The following is a 23,128-nucleotide window of genomic DNA, read 5'->3' as shown; positions in this document are numbered from 1 at the left end:
ACACAGGCCTATTTTAGAGTAATAAGTATGTAAGAATTACTTTTAAATTTGAGGTGAATTTTATTTTTGTGAAAAGTAGATATTAATTTTGAAAAACAAAAACAAAAAATCTTAATGCTAAAAGTAATCCTCTACTGTCAGAGGAAAAGGCATGCATTTTATTTCACTGCAATTCATTAAACAATTTATTTACTGAACTCCTACAATGCATAAGAGAGACTGATTTCAAGGAGTGTACAACCTAAAATGGAGCACTGATGTTAATGAGAATGCTATTGTATTTGTGAAGGTGAAATGTGATGATAGTGGTAGCAGTAAAAATTAGGAGAGTGAATGTAAAATGGTGTAATCGTGTGGAAAGCAGAATGGCAGTTCCTCAAAAAGTTAAACAGAGGATTAACATGTGATCTATCAGTTCTACACCTAGCTATATACCCAAAGAAACTGAAAGCAGGGATTCAAACAAACACATATACATTGATGTTCACAGCACATTATTCACAACAGTTCAAAGGTGGAAACAATCCAATGTTACATCAACAGATGAACAGATAAACAAAATGTGGTACATACAAACATGGAATATTATTGAGCAGTAAGAAGGAGCAAAGTTCTGAAACAGGCTGCAAAATAGATGAACCTTGAAAACACTACACTGAGTGAAGTAAAACAAGGCACATAAATACTGTATGATTTTACTTGTATGAAATATCTAGAAATAGTAATTTCAGAGGCAGAAAGTAGATTAGAGGTTGCTGGGGGGAAGGGGTGGGAGATGAGGAGATTGTTCCTTGATAGGTACAGAGTGAATGTAAATTTCAGAAATTTTAAAATAAAATTAATTTTAAGAAATGAAAAGCAATTTTGACACATTTACAAAAGAATCAACAGAAGTCAACAACTGATCAGATATGCAAATAAAGATGAAAAACATTCAAAAGTCTTTTCAGGTTGGAGGCCTGCATGACTGAAAGGATGCTGGTATAAAAATGGAAAAAGGAAAGCTGGGAGAAAGAGTTGGCTTGTAAATATGGAAAGGAATACAGTCTTAAATGTGTTGAATTTGAGGACCTGTAAAAGAAAGACCCAGAAGACCAAGACTGATAAGTTGCATCAGAAGGATCTAGGATATAGTAGGCACTGAATAAATCCTTGTTGAATGCAAGAAGGAACACATTAGGGAATTTTTAAAAAGGCAACAGACTTCTCTCTCTTAAAAAGCATCATGGCTGAGATTTTAACTCATTATACTTTAAGGGAGAGAATGTTATTAAAAACGGCATCCATTATACAAAGGTGAAAATTTACCTTTATGTTTTCGTAAAAAATCAATGCTCTTCTGTAGAACAGTGGATTTGTCCATCTTTCTAGCATTACCAGGAAGCATGGATCCCAGTTCTTTAATAAGAACATTAAATTGATCTCTACGCTTCTTTTCAGATTTGTTTCTAGACACTCTGATGAAATGAAAAATTAAATAAGCAGTTTTAAAACAAACCATTTAATCTCTTTAATTACACAAATAGTTTAATGCAATGTTCAAGTTGGAGATGACTACACAGCACGTACTTCTGGCAATATAGATGCTAATAAATATTTATTTTCTAGGTTATCAACAATATATAGTTTGTTAATTTGGGTAGTAATTCATCATCACTAAAGAAATTTTTACATAAGCAATTGGACACATGTTTTGATTAAAGTGAAAGTAAGCAAAACTGCGTTCGAATCTCAGGTTTTATTTACTTGGATATTTACCAAGAATTGTGTTTTCCTTACAAAATTACTGAGATACTTTTTGTGCATATACATATAACATGTTAGGATAAAATTATCCATCCAATATAACTTTTAGATCATAAATAGAAATCTAAAAACAAACTCTCTCTGCCAGGCTTACCCACCCTGTCTTCTTCATTCAATTCATTATACTCCCATATCCCAGCCTCAAAAAGACTGTAACCATTTGTTTGCATACTTGTCTCTTCATTAGCTGTGAGCTCCTTGAAAATAGAGCTCAAATTTTTCATCTAAGCACTGAAGAGCAATACCTAACAAACAGTAAGCACTCAAAATACACATGCTAAATGAATAATTACTACTATTCTATGGAAGCAGAATATATAAATTACAGGTAGACAAATAGGTAGGTTTCATTTTATAAAACAGGGATCTTTTGGAAAAGTCACATACAAGTATCTTGAACTACAATTAACTGAACTATATTTGCTAACTGAGTTAATGAAAGGTAATTTTTAGCTCGCTTTTGACTGATTTCAATATAGCCCTGATTTGTAATTCTTTGACTTTAAGATTCTCAGCAATCCTCCCACTCTCTCTTCTCTTCTTATACATATGTGAAGCAGTAATCAGTAAACAAACACCTAGTTGTACTGGGAGCTCTTAAAAATTAAATAAAGGCAATTCTTTATAAATCAAATAATCATTCTGTTATACCTCTAATTATCTGCTTTGTAAAGTCAGATTTTCTAATTCTGTTTTTGTTTAAGTAAAGCAGAGTAGTTTTCTAAAAGGTCAGAGGAAAATTTTATTTAATTTAATATTGATATTCTAAGTTTTTCCCACCTGGCTAATATATTTAAATTCTTAAGGTAGTTAGCTTTTGGAAACTTTGTAATTTACTAGTTATTTTCTATTACATTATTATTCAATTATTAACTATTTTACATCTCAAAGAGAACTACCTTTTTGCTTTGTCCTTGTCATCTTCTTCCACCAAGCCATCAAAAATACTAACGTCATCTCTAAAAGAGAAAAGTGAATAGAGAAAATAAGAGCAGACTCACTATGCAACAGGAACACTAAAATGATGTCAATCAATTCAGTTACATCCTAGCTTTTTGTAAAGTTAATGGTTTGCATAAATTGAAACCCATAACCAATTTAGACTTAGAAAATCAAAGTTTAGCCATGTTTTAGTTATATTTGTTAATGTTTATTGCATATGTAGATTTAAAAGTTATTTACTTAGCTCTACCATGTATGCAACATAAGAATTAAATTTAACCAGAGGTTAATTATCTTGTTTCAAATTTTTAGAAATCAATGATAACCTACAGAAAATCAGAATATTGCCATTATATAAAATTATTCACTTGAAATTATTTTTATTAATTATAATAGCATAATTAAAAATGTTTTCTGAGACATACACATTATAAAATCACAAATTACTTGTAAACATGACAATAGCTAACATATTAACTTATATTTATAATTTTCATTCATTTATTGATTAATTTGATAAATGTTTATTAGCACCCATGTGCCAGGCTCTGTTCTAGATGTGGTTACAGAGCAGTGAACAAGACATATAGGTCCCTGCTCTCCTGCAGCTTATCTTCTAGTGGAAAGAAACAAGAAAATGTTGGATAAGTTTTATTTTTTAAAAAGGAGTGGTGTTTTAGTTACTAGGTGGTTACTTTAGACTGAGTGGTCAGGGAAGGCCTTGGTGGAGGTGGGGACCTTTGAGCTGAAATGTAAGTGACAAGAAAGAGCTTGCCATGGGGAGATCTAGGGAAAGAGTCCTTTAACGAATGAAATCAAGTGCACTGGTGACTAACCCCTACTTAAGGAGCAATATTAAATGGTTTCAGGCAATTTATGAACTTCTACATGAATTCACTATTCACTCCTTTACCATACTTCTGTGGCCTTTAAAAGTGTCTGCTGGACTCATTATTAAAATCAACCGCAAATACTGTTTCGTAGGGGTTTTTTAACTGGAGGTCCATATATGGACTTCTGGGATTCCATGTATGCCCTGACTTCTAAAAACTTCTGTGCGTATATGAATTTTTCTGAGGAGAGGGTTTAAAACATTCATGACACAGAAAATCAGGAACCTATTGCTTATTGTCTGAATCTGAATACTCAAATGTTATTCCTAGATGTCACCTTGTCTACAGTGGGTGGCAACCACTCAGAAGCATAAACCCAAATTCCTATTTAAGCCCTCAAGGGCAATGATGAAATAGCCTTTTACAGGAGAAGACTAATCATAAATTCCATCTACAACTATGGCATAACCCAAAGCTATTGGCAGTAGTACAGGCAGGCCTCTCTGAGGAAACTCCTTGTCCTTAAGGTTCTGGTAGAGTATTTATCTTCACTATTTAGTTCACAGGGAAGGAAGGCTACCCCCAGATGTCAAGATTCATTTCTGTATACAACTCTAGCCAAAAAACTCTTTAAAAATTCCCTATGGAAGAACCACACAGCACAGTACAGTAAAAGCACAGTAACTTCAGATGCAGACAGACGAACACAAATCAAAATTCTGGCTCATCACTTACTAGTTGTATAACCTTAAACAATCTTCCTGATCTATATGTTTCCTTTCTGTAAAACCTCATGGGATTATTGTAAAATTATATGAAATAATGTTTTAAAAAGCATTCTATACATTACCTGCTAGAGAGTAATGCTTAAAAAATTGTTACTGTATTTCATCAAATCTAAGATATCATTGACTATAAGACTAGCAATTATTTTAAGTGCCACTAAGAAAAAAAATGCTACCAATTAAACTATGATAAGCCAATTGTAATATGTATCCCAATTTCAGAGATGTTAAAATGTAAAAAACAACAACAAAATTTTAGATTCAGAGAAATATGGAGGCTTACCTTTAGCCCAATATTAAGATTTCAACTAGTGAAATCTTAACCAAAGGCAATTCTTATCAGTCACAAATGCTAAGATGCTTCAAGGGATGGAGTTATGGCACCAAGAGATAAGGAGAAACCCGATAAGAGATAAAGGAGACAGAAGACTCCATAAGGTGCCAAGGAAATACTTGCAATTGTTACAATTGGTTTCAGAGCAGCCCTGACCAAATAACACAAAATCACAGCTCAAGACCTGTTTAGAACACGAGCCATACACTGCTGACTTTGGCTCTAAATAACACTGGTGTACCTTACTCTTACACTATGTTCAACATATAGATTGCACCTAGTAGTAATTATGTTTAAGCATAAAACTTCTTTATATCAGGCTGATGTAGACCATTACTCTCATAGTGAATTTTAAAGTATCTTTATATAATTCAAAATAAAAGAGTCTCTAAAAACATACCTGTCAACAATCGAGCTCATTTTACTACAGCTTACGGTAAACAACATAACATATTACGTTTTCGTCTTGTGGTAGACATTTGTACTTCTCCTTGGGTGAAAAGAAAAATAAATGGCCATTAGTTTTCTAAAAAACTTATTTCTACCAACAAAGTTTTCTTGAGAAATACTGTATGTCATCACAGAGACTTCAAAATGTTTTTGTTTCATTTGTACTAGAGGCTGAATACTATTTTCAAGGAAATACCTTTGGCTGGGGACATTTGAGGTTTTTTTCCTTCTCAAAAGGACTACGGGAAAAAAAATTCAGGTTCATAATTCACTTCCTATTATAAAATAATCAAATGAAAAAAAAATCACTCAATATTCAGTATATATAGTCAATTCTCATTATTCATCACAAACACTACATTAGCAGATCCTGAACCACTGCCCCTAGGAGAAATACAGGATTAGGTTCCTGCCAGCCTCTGGTCTTAACATTTTCATCAACTGATCAATACATAATCTTGCTTTATGTGTGTTTCTATTTAAAGAGACCTTACTTTATATGGTTGATTTATTAAGATTGAACTCACAACCAATAGCACTATAACTCCTGTTTGAACTTGCAAAGTTTAACACATCTCATTTTTTTGTGCTTAGGAACACCAGAGAGCACCTGAGCACATAGGGTCCATTTTACACAGTAAAATCACCAACAAAAAAACACAAAAATGTGAAAAATGTAACACTAAATATACTGTGTAAGGCGAGCTGAAAACAGTAAGGCAGAGAGTTACCGTGTTCAGCCTTAGCCGGGAATGTACCTGTGAGTTGATTCAAATTTTTTGCTGCTCTGCAACATGTCTGCAAATGACCATGAAAGCACCACAACTACTGATTTTGTAGCTAAAATAAATTTTAGCAAGTAAACAAATTCACAAAAACAGAATCTACAAATAATGAGGACTGAGAGTAAGACTATCTAACTATAAATAGGCTGCAATAACAGCATCTAATCAGCATGTATCATCCAATCAATAAGAAATTATTGAAAGCCTATTTCCTGCTAAACATGGTTGGCTTTGGGGATACAAGGATGAAATGACATTGTCCCTCACTGTAGGCAGAAATCTGCAATTGAGTAGGAAGACAGATGTCTAAATAATTATAAGAGATATAAGAAAGGTATATATAGTGTAATGGCATCACTAAGAAAGGAACAATTAAGTACACTCATGAGAAATAAACCAAGAGGGGAGTCAGGAAATAATTCTTGATGACAAGTCAGTCAGATAGTCTGCTATGAAAATATGGACCAGAAACCAACAGGAGCAGCATCTGAGAGCTTGTTAAAAGGAGGAATCCTGAGCATCACCCCATATCTACCGAATTAGAATATGTATTTTAACAAGATCTCCATGTAATCTGAATGACTATTGACATCTAAGAAGCAAGAGATTAGAGGACAAGAAGAGATGATCACTGAAAGGCTTCTAAGTCACAGGAATAGCAAAGGCACAGGTCTTCATAAAAAGAGACAGCACCGTATTTGAGAAACATTAGTGTTTTCCTTAGAGAAAATTCTAGGCATGCTTTAATTTAAAGTTTTAATTACTAGAGAAAGAATTTAAAAGAATTAAAAAATAAAGAATACGAGTGATAGAAGTGAAGGCAAGCACAGAGAAGAGAGTGTTATTGTAAAGAGTCTCATACCCAAATGACGAATTAAAACAATGCTATAAAACTGAATCACAAAATAAAACCAAACAAAAAAACAATCAGGCCTAAAGTTTCTCTATATTCTAGACAGTCTTTCTAAAAGCATAAGGCAGGGTTTTGTCTATACAAGATATTTATTCCCCATAATCATGAATTAAATATTGAATATTGAATTAAATATTGATTAAACATAATGAATTTTGAGGCATAAGAAATTCTACTTTATCTTTTTTATCTAAACTCTAGAAAATAACCTAAACTAATATGTAACTCTAAACCAGAGATGACTAAAGATATTCTAAGAACATGAGATTCTAAAAAAATTATATCCCTGTTTTCAAATATACCTTCCTGACAGGAAGAGAGAATAACCCTTGATAATGTTGCAATGCCTATGTGGTTATGGCTGCACAAGTGGAGTTCTGAAGGGCTAGGAGTTCTTAAAAGGGGCAGCTTCAGCAGACAGAACACAAAATTATATGATTTTAGAGTTAAAAAACTTTAAAGGTCACCTAAGTAAAATTCTATGGTCCAAGAGATATACTTATTATCATGGTAATAACAGAGATTTGTTCTATCACCAGAACAAAAAGAACAGTGCCAAGGTAACAACAAAGCCAATGTGGGTGAATTAAAAAAGAACAGTTTCAGTTTAAACTGTTAAAAGGCTAGCTCCAAACCTTATATGGCACTCAATTAAATGCTTGTTTAATTATCAAAAGGCAGAAATAGGACAAACTATTTAATAGCTAAGGAACAACCCCAGCCCCACCTCCCCAAAAAAGAACTCCCAGAACAAGCACTTAGACCATAGGAAGGGCTTGCTGACTATAAGATGAATGAATCCAAAATGATTTATGAAATACAGACTGATGCTTTATTAGGCTATTTTGTTACTGTAGCTAACAATATTCTTCCCAAAAGTATTTGTTGTCCCACTAACTGAGAAACGTTAAGACTATATCTGTTAACAGTTTAGCTTAAGAATTTTCCTCTGCTTTTCCTGCCAAGTGATAGACATGCTATATTTAAGGGAAAAGTAAAGGAAGTAGAGAGGCCCAACTGAGTACCTATGAGCAACGTGGAAGAAAAGTCCCCTGAACTCCTTCTCATGGGGTCAAATTAACTTTACCAAAAAAAAATGATAATGGAGAAGCAGCCAAAAGGTCTTGTTTGAGGACTACCCTAGGACCCATGCTTTCAATATAAAAAGACCAGGCCAGAGTCATACCTGCCTGTGCAATGGATTCTAAGGAAGGATTCAGTTTTAGATGCCATGCAATGTCTCTACATATACAATCTACTAATATAAAACATAAAAAATTTTATTACAAGTTTTGTTTTTTTTTTTAAAACTTGGCATTAATAGATCTGTGTGGTGTGTAATAACGTCTTTGAAAGGATCAGTTACTGTTACTAGAATCCAAAGTTCACAAAGCATAAAGGATCAAGTTAGGGCTAGCAATCAAAGAGCAACTTGAGCTCAAAGTCATTCAGTGATAGAACTTCCCAGCTGAGTAAGCACATTACTAGGTTATGAGAACAGAGGGCAATGATGGCATGAGTCTTTTATACAGACCATTTTAAAAACTATCTATCAAATATCTATCAAATGGGAAGATATTAGTAACTAAGAAACTTTATAAACAATTCAAACTTTGCCAAAGACAGAAGCAGATTAGCTTTTAATTAATCATTCAACATGACATAAAATTAATAGAAAATCCCAGTGCCTGGCAGTCCATCTTTGGAAAAGAATACTTATACAAAAAACACAAATCCTGCATTAAAAATAAACTGTTCAGTATCTAATGATACTAGTTGTGCTCTGAATCCCATTTGCTGTCACCCTCTCAAGGATGTCCATTCTTATACTACCAATTTCTCCCTCTAAACTGGATCACTGTGATGAACATAGAAACGTGTCTTAATATCTCTTACCTTAAAAAAACAAAACAAAGCAAAACAAAAAAGCTAAAATTTAATGTTTCATTTTACCAATGTATCCATGTACAAAGTTTAAAGAATCCAAATAGTTTTGCAAGCCTTATTAAAAAATCAGAAGTCCTCTAACACTCCCCTGCCATTATTTCCCACTCTCCACATATAACCACTTTCATCTCTTTATTTCTTTTGACATTTATCTCCCTATCTCTAATATCTTTCTAATATACTTCTTGATTCTTTCAGACATAGGGTGCCTGGACAGTCCCAGCTTACACCAGTTGTTCCACTGTAATTATTAAGAATGTTCCCTTTTATTGTCAAGAGTCTTGCCGTTTAGGCATCATTTATTGAATTCCACTAAGGAAGATAAGAATTTAGCTCTTCTTCATTCCCTGACCCTAACCTCATATACATGTACACTTCCCCAAACTCCCAATTTTGGTCAGGTAGTTATATACAAAGTTAACATTATGACTCTATAAATGCAGTTCACAGTTATAAGTCATATAGTAACCACAGTTACTTTCCGTTTCTGAACAGTCTGCCCTAGTTAATAATTGCTTTATTATTTACCTATATAGTGATCACCAACTCAGCCCCAAATTCTTCTGTCTAAATCTACTCGCAATATTTTCAAACACTTTGTACATTCTAACAATTTCATTTTCTCACAGCTATTTCTTCTGACCTGTTCCTATTGGAACTGGATACTCTCTATACCTGGTAAACAAAGCTGTCATACTGGGATCACTATTAGTCACGACCCTGAGATTCCTTGAGCCTCTAGCTGAGTTGGAATCCATTTCTTAGATCTCATGACTTCATCTTTATTAATTCTTTATTTTTGTTGAGTACCTCCTCCAATAACTTCCCAAGAAAGGCAATATAGTAGTTAATTTCTGAGACTTTACAAGTACAAAAGAGACGTTAGTCTAGCCTTAATCAGTGATTTAGCAAGATACTAAATAACAGGTTGGAAATCATGTTTCCCTCAGAATTTTACAGGCATTGCCCCATTATCTATTAGCTTCAGAGTGGTGTTAAATCCAAAGTCTTTCTGATCCTTGATCTTTTGTGTGACCTAGTATTTCTTCTGGCAACTCTCCTGTGCTTGAAATTTAATTAAGCATTATGTCCTGCTGTGGATTTATTTTCATTCACTCAACAGGCTCTTTCTACCTGGAAATGTACATCTTTTAATCCTGGAGAATATTCTTGAATCATTTCTTTGACGATTCTTTATCTTTTTGGAATTCCTAATATTTGAAATTGGAAATACTGTACAGTTGCTCTAATTTTCTTTATTTTTTCTCTCCTGTTTTCTATCTGTCTCTGTTTTACAACAATTGGTTTATAATTAGTTCAACATACCAATTTTATTTTTCAACCTGTCTATTGAGTTCTACATTTCTTATTTCATTTCTTACTGTTTCCCTTTCATGTTTCATGAATGTAGCACGTTCTTGTCTCTCTAAAATTATTATGGTAGTTTTGGGTTAGTTTGTTTAAATTTTTATCTACCTACATAAGTCTCCATTTTCCCTAACTTGGTATTTTCTTTTTGGTTTGGCTTTTGCTTCTCAAATCAGAAGCTTTTCTCATATATCTAGTGATCTCTAGCCACATGCTTATAATTAGAGGTGGGGTACTAAAAAGAGCAGTGGAAGCTCTATGTGATAAGTTATTGGCTGTGGAATTTATTGCAGGGATATCAGGTTGGAATATTTCTTAGGGGAAATCCTAAAGTCAGTATCTTCAGGTCTTTTTCTTAGGCCGGTTATAATCCCAGAGAAGAATCTTCTAAACTCTTGCCTGAAGAGTATAAACATTTCATATCCTGGGTTCTTGATCTTGATTTCAGTATGGTACTCTCATTTTCAACTATGTTTGATGCTCCTCTATTTTACCCTCTCTTGATAATAAAATCTCCAGTCTTCTGCTGGATTTAGGAAGGGGCAGTTGCCTGGATTCCAAAATTAGGAAAAGGATCTATGGAATACTGCCACATTTTAAACAGGCTTGTAATAAATCATTGTTTTCAGTCCCATCCTCACTACTTTAGTCCCACCCTCACTCCTATTTCTGTTTTTCATCTCACTCTCACTCCGATTCCAGAAGTAAAGAGTGCTTTCAATTCCTGAACATTTTAGAGGTTCTACAGCTCAAAGAAGTTTGTTTCTCAGGTTTCCCACAGTTGACTTAGGAGTCTGGGATCTGCAAATTAATTACTACACTTCCTTCTGCTTTTCTGGTTCCAAAATTTTGTTCCTGTGTTTCCTCTCCCACTCCCTTTGTCCTTTGGAATTGTCTTTTACAAAACTCCTTTTACTTTAGCTTTATTGGGGTTTCAAGAGAAAATGGAATTTAACTGTATTCTTTTTGCCACCTTAAGGAGAAGTCCTCCATTCTCTTTTCATCACTCTTACTAAGGATTTCTTTCCTACCACTCCACTGAGATTGCTCACTCTAAGTTATGAGTGACATTCGTGTTGCCAAATCTAATGACTGCATTATTCTATTCTCTATTTGATACAGCTGATCACTTCTGAATTCTTTAAATATTGTCTTTTCTTGGCTCCTGTGACACAGTACTTCCCTGCGTTGCCACCCATCTCACTGGCTGCTCCTTCTCTTATTAATATTGGTGCATCCCAAGCCCGAGTCCTTGACTTCCTTCTCTCCTCAATCGATGTACATTCCCTAGGTAATTTCATCTAGACATATGACTTTAAATACCTCTACAAGGCAATAACTCCTAAATCCATACCCCTGGATCAGATTCTCAACTTCAGAGACAAAGTCCAACTGCTTTGGTGACAGTTCCACAAATATCTGTGAAGTGCCTAAAATATCATATAACCAAAACAGAACTCTTGATTTTCTTCTGTAAATATGTTCCTCTCCCAGTTTTCCTTTCCAACCTGACCTCCATATACTCTCTCCATCACTTACCCTGTTTCAGCCACATTTGCCCTTACAGTTCCTCAAAAGTTCAACATGATTGTCCTCACTGCCTGTAAAGCTCTTCTCACAGATCTTCAAACGGCTGGCACTTTCTTGTCATTCTTAGTTCAACTAAAATGCCCCTTCTTCAACGAGGCCTTCCTTGACTACCTAATGAAAGCAGTGACCAGTCTCTATCATTTTATCCATTTTAATTCTCTGCGGAGTAGTAACCACAAATATCTCAGTCTATTCATTTGTTTTCCCTCTCTCTACTATGCAATCCTCGTGAGAGCAGGGACAGCTTCTGTCTTGTTCATCACTGTATCCCCAGTATCTAAAATAGTATCTGAAACACAGTTGGTATAGACCAAATGTTTTGGGATGAATTAAAACAAAAGGAAAAATTTTTTAAGAAAACTCTCCACAAATACTGGGCCAAAAATAGTTCACAAAATTCTTTTAAGTTCTTCTGGAAAAATGTCATTCCACTTCCTATGATATAACCCTTTTATTACCTTTTGTACTTTTTGGAACTTTTGAACTGATTCTTCAGAAAGCTGTAGGTTCAATGTATTCTTGTATATGGTAAACCATCAATTTCAGAATTCTGTTTAAAACAAGAAAAAAATATATCAGATTTAGTCAACTTTCTTTATTTTTGTAAATAACAATCAAGAATAAAACTAAAACTAAAAGTTAGTGCCACTTAAAATTCACCTTAAAAATACATTGTAACTAATATATCTAGAAAATTAAAAAATAAACACAAATCTAGGGTAAACTTTTGATTTTTCTTTTTTTATTAGAGCATTTATTGATTTACAGAAAATTCATGTGAAAACACAGAGTTCCCATATACTTCCCTCATTATTAACACTTTGCATTAGTGTGGTAAATTTGTAACAATTGATGAAAGAATAGTGTTATAATTATATTATTAACTATAGTTTATGGTTTACATTAGGATTCACTGTGTCCTACAGTTCTATGGTTTATTTATTTATTCTAGGAACATATATACAACTTAAAATTTCTCCTTTTAACCCCATTCAAATATATGTCAGTGCTGTTTATTATATTCACAGTGTTGTGCTACCATTACCATCATCCATTACCAAAAGGTTTTCATTACTTAAAACAAAAATTCTGCACCCATTAAATGATACCTACCCCCACCCCCAAATACTCCCCATTACCTCTTCCCCTACTCCCTGGAAACCTGTAGTCTACTTTCTGTCTCTATGAATTTGCTTATTCTAGGTATTTCATTTTAGAGAAATCATAACATATTTATCCTTTTGGATTATTTCACTTAACATGTTTTTCAAGGTTCATTCGTGTTTTAACAGGTATCAGAACTTCACTTCTTTACACGGCTGATTAATACTCCATTTTATTTAATCGTACATCTGTCGATGGACACTTGGAGTGCTTCCACCTTTTAACAATTGTGTCCTACTTGGTTTTAAGTACTGTGGGACAGTTATCCCGTTAACTCCATTTAGTCATGATCCTTACTCTAATAAGGATCCTTAGCACAATTAGTCAAAAATAACTGCACAAGGCTTGCTAGAGTATTTACTATTTAATAGGTTTCCTATGAAGTAGTCTCTAGTAGTTTCAAATATGCATTACTTATAATGAAGGAAACACTTAGAAAGTTTGATAGAAACAAAACTTTAATCAAATGATTGTTTTAAGAATTCTAATGAAGATATACTAATTACTTTTACTGAAGTTTCTGTATCAGCTAATGTGGGAAAAGTCATGACTCAAAAATGTTTGATGACCCTTTGCACATTATTATTTGTTATGGAGCTGACTGTTCAGATTATGACAGGTTTACAACTGTTTCTTCCCATTTGCCCTACCTTTTTTATTTTTTTAAAAATGTGTCTACTTTAGTTCTCATTTTCACCTTTTATGAAGAAAATTCAGGTTGAGTTTTATTCAATTGGAATTTCTGATGTGGAAAGAACTTCAAGTGCCTGCCAATTTCAATTAGCAACGATCTTTTGCTAATTAACAAGGAAAAGAAGGAATTAATATGTTCTTACTATTTTTCAGGAGCAGTTAAAAGTGTTGCTGCAATTGTAGAAGTGGGATATCACTATAATATTCTCATTGTTTATATTATTCTAGACCATGAGTTCCATCAAAGCAAGAATGATACTTTATTCATTTATTATTATGACCTGCTGGAATCTTTGATATATATTAAATACTCAACAATAGTTGGTAAATAAATTGAGAACAATCCAACACTATCACAAAGTTAGATGAAAACTTTACATTTTAGTTTGCTTCTGAACATCCAATGTGCTCCTGATGCATTCTACATTAAAAAAAACAAACCACAAATACATATATGCAATATAACAATAAAAAGGGGGAGAACTGGAGACTGAGAGAATCAAATAAAAATAAGAGGTCTGAGTAAAAAACACCAGGAGCAATGGGAAGAAATTGCTAAATGCAAATGAAGCAAAACTCAGAAGCCAAATCCAATTTCCTACTTAGTTTGAGGTAAGTTACCAGCCAGAACTAAAGCTACAAAACCCAGCATGCTGGAGAAATGGTAAATATAGACATTAAGTTGATAAAGTTCAGAGTCAGAAAAGCACTGGATGGAAATCTTTGGACATGTTACCTAATTTTCTTAAGCCTCAGAATTCTCACCCGAGGAAGATGTTGGGAATAAAGGAGGTAATGTATAAGAGATAATGTATAATGCTGATATTTATTAACAAACTGAATGCAAATGGTAGTGCCCTCTTTAAGAAACAAAAATGGTTAAACATCTGCATGCAGCACAACAAAGGTTTAATATGCTTACTATATAATAAAGATTTGTAAAAGTTATTTAGAAAAAGGCTAAAATCCAACAACAAAAAAGAGCAAAAAGTATTACTAAATGACCTATGAAGAAAACATATGGCTAATAAATGTAAAAATTATTCCTGGTAGAAAAAAAAAGAAACATAAAAACTATGCCTAGTTAATAATTTTTAAAAATACTACTTCAAATACTTGTCATTCAGCAAATACTTAATGAGAAGCAAATACAAGTGTTCAACACTATGACAGTGTTAGTTTTTAAATGGTGAAGAGAATCACTGTTCTTAAGGTGCATCCCGTAGATCTGCACTAGGTGCTACATGAATAAATTATAGGAAGGTTACCAGGAAGTTAAGAAACCCTTCTGGAAGATGCTGAGAAATAAAGGATGAATAGAAGTTCACCAGAAAAAGAGATGGAGAAATTTGATCTATGCCAGAACAACAGTATGTGCAAAGCTCTGGAGATACGTGAAAGAACTATGATTTTTTGAGTACTACAAAAAGTTCAGCATTGCTAGAACAAAAATCTAGGATGGGGTGAGATAATAGAGGTGGTGGTAAGAGATAAGAATGGTAAGGTGAGGAGATCACAAAAGGCCAGGTATAGTTAAGAATCATTTTCCTAATGGCAGTGTAAAGACAAAAGGTTTTCAGCAGGGAAATTGACAACTTTTTCTTCTTTTGAAAGATCAATTTCACAACAACATGGAGAATGGACTGTAAGGGGACAAAACTAGGGTCAAAGGGAATGGTAGAAATAGGCTATTACAATAATTCAAGCCAAATAATATAGAGACAGAGGTCATAGAAGGAAATACTTTGATTTGGACACATCATGCAGCAGACAGAGAACGCAAGAGGAACAGGTTTGAGGGGAGTGGGAAGGAATGATGATGAAAGCCCTGGCTAACATTTAGTGAACATCTGCTATATGCTAGGCATCCTTCAAAATTTTCTCTCATTTAAATCTCTCAAGAGTTACATGAGGTAGCCTCTAATATTATCTCTATTTTTTACATATGAGGAAACTGGCACATAAAGAAAATAAGTGAGCTAACCCAGGTCAGCAGTGAGGCTGAAATATAAGCTCTGATAGCTTATCTTGAACTAGGCTCTCAATCACAGTATGCCTCTGAAATTGTGAAGAAAATAGATTCTGTTTTGGAAGAGAAAAATGTCCAGGAGGTAGGTGGAAGTAAGGGTTTGGCATTCAGGAAAGAACAGGGTGAAGACATAGACTGTGAGTCATCTATATATATATATGATCTACATGTAAATTAAAGACAAAGACTGGGTGGGCTTCTCAATGAAGAGCATATAAGATGAACATATTAAAAAGGCTAAGCATGAAACCTGGTGAAAAACTACTATTCTAGAAACGGGCAAAAGAGTACCTAGTTAAATGGAGAAGAAGCAAAGCAAATAAAGGAATGGGTTCTGGAAACAGATTTCCTGGGCATGATCTATAGACCAGCCACTTTACTAGCAGTGGGTCTATAGTAGGTCTCTACATGCTTCATTTTGTTTTGCTTGTTTTCTCACTTCTAAATTGGTGACAATAATAGTACCTGCCTTATATAGTTGTATTAGGGATTAAATTCAATAATATATTACATGTTTAAGAGTATACCTGGAAAATAGAGAATGCTCAATGAATTATACTAATAATTAGTGTTTAATATTACCAAGTAGACTAAAAAGGACTAATCAGTGAGATAAAGGGAAGCCTGGGAGAGTCAGTTTTCACTAAAATTAAACAAATGGAGTTCAAGAAGTCAACAGTGTCAACACCTCAATGTAGAGAAGATAATGGCTCAAAAGTGCCATTATATTTAATAAAGAGTTTGATAACTTTGGTGAGAAATGAAATAGATACTGATCATTGATTAAGTCTTCATCTCTTAGAAAGAATATTTGGTGAATTGCATCAATCACTTGAAAATATCTATGCCCTTTGACTCAGTAATTTCATTGAGAGAAATAAAAAAATAATCAGAAATGTATCCAAAATTAACAATATTTAAAATAGTAAATCTACACTCTAATTGTCCAATAGCAATAACAGTAGCATCAAAATACATTAGACAGAACCCAAATATACCAAAAGTATCAACTGTAGCTATTCCTGAGTAAGAATTTATGGATGGTGCCTTTTACTTTTTTTTATTAGTCAGCCAAAAGGGTGCTGATGCAAAATACCAGAAATTGGTTGGTTTCTATCAAGGGTATTTATTTGGGGTACGAGCTTACATATACCAGACCATAAAGCATAAATTACTCCCCTCACCAAAGTTTATTTCCAAGTGTTGAAGCAAGATGGCTGCCAAAGTCTGCAAGGGTTCAGGCTTCCTGGGTTCCTCCCTTCCTGGGGCTTGCTTTTCTCTGAGTTCAAGGTTCCTTTCTTCCTGGGGCTGGCTTCTCTTTCCTCTGAGTGCTGACTTCCTAGGGCTCCAGCTTAAGGCTTCAGCATCAAACTCCAACATCAAAAACCCGTAACTCTGTTCTTTGCCATGCCTTTTATCTGTGAGACCCTACCCTTTGGTGGGTGGGGATTAAATGCCCTACTGGCACAAGAGGTTTACATAATTACTTAATCAAGTAAACCTATGAATCCAATATAATCTAATATGTCCAGAGGAAAAGGTCAGTTTACAAACATAATCCAATATTTCGTTTTGGAACTCATCAATAATATCAAACTGCTACATAAGTATTTCCTAAATTTTCTCCCATGGACATGCATTACTTTTATTATCAGAAAAAGTGTTGCCTTTTTTTTTTTCCACTTCATTTCCTATCAACTGCCCAATACTAAAATCCTGCCTACATATAACTAGGTCACACCTAAAAAGACAAATTACAAAATGTTATCCATTCCAGAGAACAAAAACATAGTAACAGAGAATATTTCCCTATGTACTGGTCACATAATTTAAAGAAAATAAAGTTTGTCAACTCAGAAGTTTGGGTTAAAAATGCAAAACTACAATAAATTTTTTTCTAATCTAATAACCTACTGACCCACTTACCTACTTTGGGATTTAGGTTGGTTAAATCTGATATCACAGATATTTCTGGGACTGCTACATCTATTAAAATTATAATACTGAAATTTAATTGACTGGTATAACAAAAAATCCAAGCAACAATCCTTAAATACATCTCACTGCCAGTAATGAAAAACTGAAAAACTATAGATTACTGAATATTTGTTTTAAAAGGTGAACATGCTCAAATATTTTTTAAATTAATTTTTTATCGTGAGGAAAGAAAGATGAAATTGAAGAATAGTTCTCAATTGATTCAATACTGAATGGAAACACTAGCTTACCTCTACAACTGACATGAAATATTAACGAGATGAAAAACCTTGTTCATTCAATAGCAGTTACAAAGACTAACTTAAAACTTGATACACTAAGAACAAGAAACATACCCCAAGATCAAGTCTTATGAACTAGATCTCTTAGAACCAGAGAGGATTCTGGCTCACAACAACTAATTATATAATACTTGAGGGCTAAATGATACTAGAACTTTAGTCTATCAAATGTCAAGATGTGAGGTATTTCTCAAACCACATCAAATAAACAAAAAACTGAAACATAATTTCCCCCTCTTAGTGGGAATATTTTGTCTGAACTCCCTATTCATGTAATGGACTGATCTGGCCCACTGAGTACCAAAGCACCTTATCCCCTTTCCAGTGATGAGGAAACTGAGGTCTGACCTGTTCTCAGCCTCAGATGAGCCCTATATAAACAAGACCTGAAACGTAGGGAGACCCAAGTCTGAGCCTCAGAATTAATCACACAATGAATGAGGTACCATAAGGCTGAACTTAGACCACCCTGCATCAGCACAAAGAAGGGAGTGGGGGAAAAGGGAAATGACTCTGTGGTAGGCAGAATAATAGTCCCCCTAAAAATGTGATGTCCAAATCCCCAAAACCTGCAAATACATTACCTTACATGGCAGAAAGGGACTTTGTGTATACCAATGTTCATAGCTGCATTATTACAATAGCCAAAAGGTAGAAGCAACCCAAGTGCCTATCAACACATAAACAGATAAGCAAAATATATACACATACAATGGAATATTACTCAGCCATAAAAAGGAATGAAATTGATCAACACAGTAACATGGATGAACCTTGAAAACACCATGTTGTATGAAATAAGCCAGACTCAAACTGACAAATACTGTATAACCTGGTTTACATAAAAAACCTAGAATAAGCAAATTCAGAGAGACAGAAAGTAGATTATAGTTACCATGGGCTCAGGGTTGGGGGTGGGATGGGGAATAGGGAAATAATGCTTAATGGGTCCAGGGTTTTTGAGTGATAAGAAGGTTTTGGTAATAAGTGTTGATAACAGCATACTATTGTAAAATATTATACCCATTAAAGTGGTTAAAATGGGAAATTTTGTATTGTATATATATTACCGCAATTAAAAAAAAAAAAGAACACAAAGAGGTATAACTATACCCATTAGGTTGGCTATAAGCAAAAAGAGAATAACAAGTGATGACAAGAATGTGGAGAAACTGGAACCCTCATACACTGAGACTGTAAAATGATGTAGACACTTTGCGAAAGTTTTCCAGTTCTTCAAAAACTTAAAAACAGTGGCCACCACAAGCCCTATGAAGTGTCTCCAATGGCATCTGTCTCCAAGTACAAGGCAGAGCATGAGCAGATCCTGGAACTTAACCCACACACAGATCTCAAATTCAAAGCCACCTGGACCAAGAGAGCACAGTGAAATGCTTCAAGGCTCTGTCCCCCACAGAAGCTTTCAATAACTATCAAGAACTAGCAGAGAGAGACTAGGGACAAGACGGCAACACAGTAAGGAGCTCCAAGAATCAGTTTGTCCTACAGGACAGTTAGTAATCACTCAGACCTCTCTGAACCACCTGTTTGGGGGCCTAGGAGACCAGAAGAGCATACTGCAATATCCTTGAAAGAATGGGAGGAGAATGCCCATCTGCAAAGAAGAATCATAAGTAGAGCACTCCACGTGGCAGAGGCCAGTGCCCATCCTCCACTGGCAGAACAAGCCACCACCGGAGTATTCCATGGCTGGAATTGGCAGTTCCATTTCCCAAAAACAGGGAAGGGAGAGATGCCAAGCACTGACTTCAACTACTGACTAGTAAATTCGGCTGGCTAAAGCATAATCCTAAGAACAGCTACAGTTTGAATCTGTCCATGTCAAAAGAGGCCAGTAGCAGGCATTTTAACTCTGCCCCCAGCTTGAGGGGCAGCAGGGCTGACTGAAAATCACTGTGATGGTAGGGATTGGCTTCTTTTCACCCACATCAGATTGCAGCTCTAGCCTAGGCCCCAACCCCATCTCCAATAGGGAGGAAACGGGGGGGGGGGGGAATGTGCACCAGCCTCTCTGGGAAACTGCAGGCACTTTCAGCTGGCACAGACTAGATAGTTGGATACCTGGAGCCCCATCCCCACATCCTAAATGGATAGGAGGGAAGATGTGTTTCCTCAGCTTCTCTGGGCAACTGCAAGTGCTTTTAGCCTGCACAGACTGGTTTGCTAAGCACCTTCAATTCCAATCCTACCCTCTCACCCCCATAAGATGAGGGGAAAGCTGGTGTTTCTTCACTCTCTCTGGGCGCTTTGAGCCTGTACAGACTGGATACCTGGACACCTGAAGCACCATCCCTGGCCTGCAATAGGATAGGAGGGGACCCGTATTTTCTTGGCCTCTCTGGGCAAGTGCAAGCACTTTCAGCCCACACAGACTGGTTTGTGAACACCTGAGGTTCTACCCCTGCCCTCCCCAGGACAGGGCTGGTATTTCTCCAGGCTCTTTGGGCAACTACAGGTGTTTTCGGCCCATATGGACTGGTTTGTTGAATACCTTTGAGTTTGTATCTGCCCCCACCCATAGAATAGGGAGGGACTGTTCTTCAGCCTTTTTGGGCAACTGCAGGTGCTTTCAACCCACACAGACTAGTCTGTGGGGCACCTGTGGTTACATCCTCATTCCTTAAAGGGGAGAAGAGACTACTCCCTCAGCCTCTCAGGGCAACTACAGGCACTTTCGGGGTCACACGGATTAGATGTTGGGTACAACTGGAGAGGTCCATCCTTACCCCTGGCAGGGGAGGAGGGGTCCGGAGCTATATTAGTCTACCCAGTCAACTGTGGTCAGTTTTGACCTGCAAGGCTTAGTTTGTTGCCCACACCTGCAGTTCCATCCCTGCTCAGGCAGGGAGGAAGGGGTGTAAAGCTTCATCAGTCTCTCTGGGCAATAAAGATGGCCTTGGCCTGCATGGCCTGGATTACTACATATGACTGCGGCTTCTTCCCTATCCCTAGCAGAGGAGAAAAGTAGGAGAAGTTTCATTGCTTCTGACACAACACAGGCAGCTTCAGCTTCCACAGCTTACAATACCAACTACATCCCTGGCTCCTACTACATAAGCAGAAGGGAGAAAGAGTTAAGGAGAGAAACTGCACCCAGAATAAATACATCTAGTAAGCCAGATGCCAAGACACCAAAAAAATTACAATCCATATAAAAATCAGGAAAATATGGCTCAGTCAAAGGAACAAGATAAACCTACAGATGACATAAAGGAATTGAGACAACTAATCACAAATGTTCAAACAAATCTCCTAATTAACTGAATGAAATGGCTAAAGAGATTAAGGATATTAAGAAGACACTGGGTAAGCACAAAGAAGAATTGGCAAAGTATACACAGGAAAACAGCAGATCATATGGAAATGACAGACACAATAAATGAAATAAAAAAATACACTGGAGGGAAGTGGATGTGGCTCAAGTGATAGGACCCAAGTTTGATCCATGGGGCCTCCTGGTGAAAAAGAAGAGGAAGTGTGCTCACAAAGTGAGCCAGTGCCTACACGAGTGAGTCATGAAAAAATATGATGATGCAACAAGAGAGACAAAGGGGAGAGTCAAGGTGAAGCACAGCAGAGACCAAGAATTGAGGTGGGGCAATTGACAGGGAACCTCTCTACATATCAGAGTTCCCCAGGATCAAATCCCAGTGAATCCTAGAGGAGAAAAAATGAGAAGAGAAGACAAAAAGTGAAACAGAAACAGAAGATCACACAGCATATGGACACAGCAAAAAATAGCAGGGTGAGGAGAGGGGAAGGGGATAAATAAATAAATCTTTAAAAAAATACACTGGAGGCATTTAACAGCAGATTTGAGGAGGCGGAAGAAAGGATCAGTGAACTTGAAGACATAGCCTCCGAAAGCACATATGTAAAAGAACAGCTAAAGAATGGAAAAACTCGAACAAGATCTCAGGGAACTAATTGAGGGCAAGAGACATGTAAACATACCTATCATGGTGTCCCAGAAGGAGAAGAGAAGGGAAAAGGGGCAGAAGAAATATTTTAAGAAATAACAGTAGAAAATTTCCCAACCCTACTGAAGGACATAGATATCTGTGTCCAAGAAGAACAAAATACTCCCAACCAAATAAATCAAACTAGAACTACTCTGAGTCACATAATTAATCAGAATGTCAAATGACAAAGGCAAAGAATTCTGAGAAGAACAAGAGAAAAGCAATGTATCACATACTAGGGATACCCACTAAGATTTTAAGTGCTGATCAAAAACCATGGAGGCAAGAAAGCAATGGTATGATATATTTAAAATATCACAACAGAAAAATTGCAAGCCAAGGACCTTATATCCAGCAAGATTTTAAAAATGAGGGTAAGTTCAGAATATTCACAGATAAACAGAAACAGAGGGTTTGTAACCAAGAGATCAGCTTTGTAGGAAATACTAAAGGGAATGCTACAGCTTGGAAAGAAAAGACAAGAGAGAGAGGCTTGGAAATGAGTCCAGAAATGAAGATTATATCAGTAGAAATAACTAAAAGTATAAAAAGAGCAGTGAAAATAAACTATGACAAATAAAACCCAATGTCAAATGGGGGAAGAACTACCTTAACAGTAATAATGCTCAATATTAATGGATTAAACTACCCAATCAAAAGACACAAGACTGGTGGAATGGATAAGAAAATATGAGCCACCTATATGCTGTCTACAAGAGACTTACCTTAGACACAAGGATACCAATAGATTTAAAGTGAAAGGTTGGAAAAAAGACATCCCACCCATGCAGTAACCAAAAAAAAGCTGAAGTAGCTATCCATATAACAGACGAAATAGACTTTAAGAGCAAAACTGTTATTAGAGATGAGGAAGGACATTATATATTAATAAAAGGAGCAATTCATCTAAAAGAAATAACAACCATAAATGTATATGCATCTAACCAGATTGCCTCAAATTACATGATGCAAATACTGGCAAAACTGAAGGGAGAAATAGATGTCTCTACACTAGTAGTTGAAGGTTTTGATATACCACTCTCAGCATGGATAGAACAGCTGGGCAAAGATCAATTAAGAAACAGAGAACTCAAATATGATAAATGGACTAAACCGAAACTGAACACTGCACCCCAAAACAGCAGAATAGTCATTCTTCTCAATTGCTCGTGGATCTTTATCTAGAATAGATCATATGTTGGAGTGCAAATCAGATCTCAATTAATT

General features: G+C 35.5%; 1 protein-coding gene across 6 annotated transcripts in view; it reads right to left on the bottom strand.

Annotated features, from left to right (window-relative positions):
- The window catches only part of CLOCK (clock circadian regulator), a 134,711-nt gene that overhangs the window by 55,453 nt on the left and 56,130 nt on the right, over positions 1-23,128 (bottom strand). For 4 of the 6 annotated variants that reach the window (XM_004460594.5, XM_004460595.5, XM_058298419.2 and 1 more), the window contains exons 3-6: positions 12,212-12,303; positions 5,101-5,190; positions 2,706-2,765; positions 1,309-1,457 (exon numbers count right to left, since the gene is read on the bottom strand). In XM_004460594.5, the coding sequence (XP_004460651.1) occupies positions 1,309-1,457; positions 2,706-2,765; positions 5,101-5,147 (256 nt within the window). In that variant the 5' untranslated portion in view covers positions 5,148-5,190; positions 12,212-12,303. Of the gene's footprint in view, positions 1-1,308; positions 1,458-2,705; positions 2,766-5,100; positions 5,191-12,211; positions 12,304-23,128 lie in introns of those variants that run through there. The other 2 variants (XM_071216512.1, XM_071216513.1) reach the window with 1 other exon arrangement.

Source organism: Dasypus novemcinctus, chromosome 1 (genome assembly GCF_030445035.2).
Source record: "Dasypus novemcinctus isolate mDasNov1 chromosome 1, mDasNov1.1.hap2, whole genome shotgun sequence".
NCBI classification, from domain to species: domain Eukaryota; kingdom Metazoa; phylum Chordata; class Mammalia; order Cingulata; family Dasypodidae; genus Dasypus; species Dasypus novemcinctus.
This window is presented reverse-complemented; position numbering and strand designations above follow the sequence as displayed.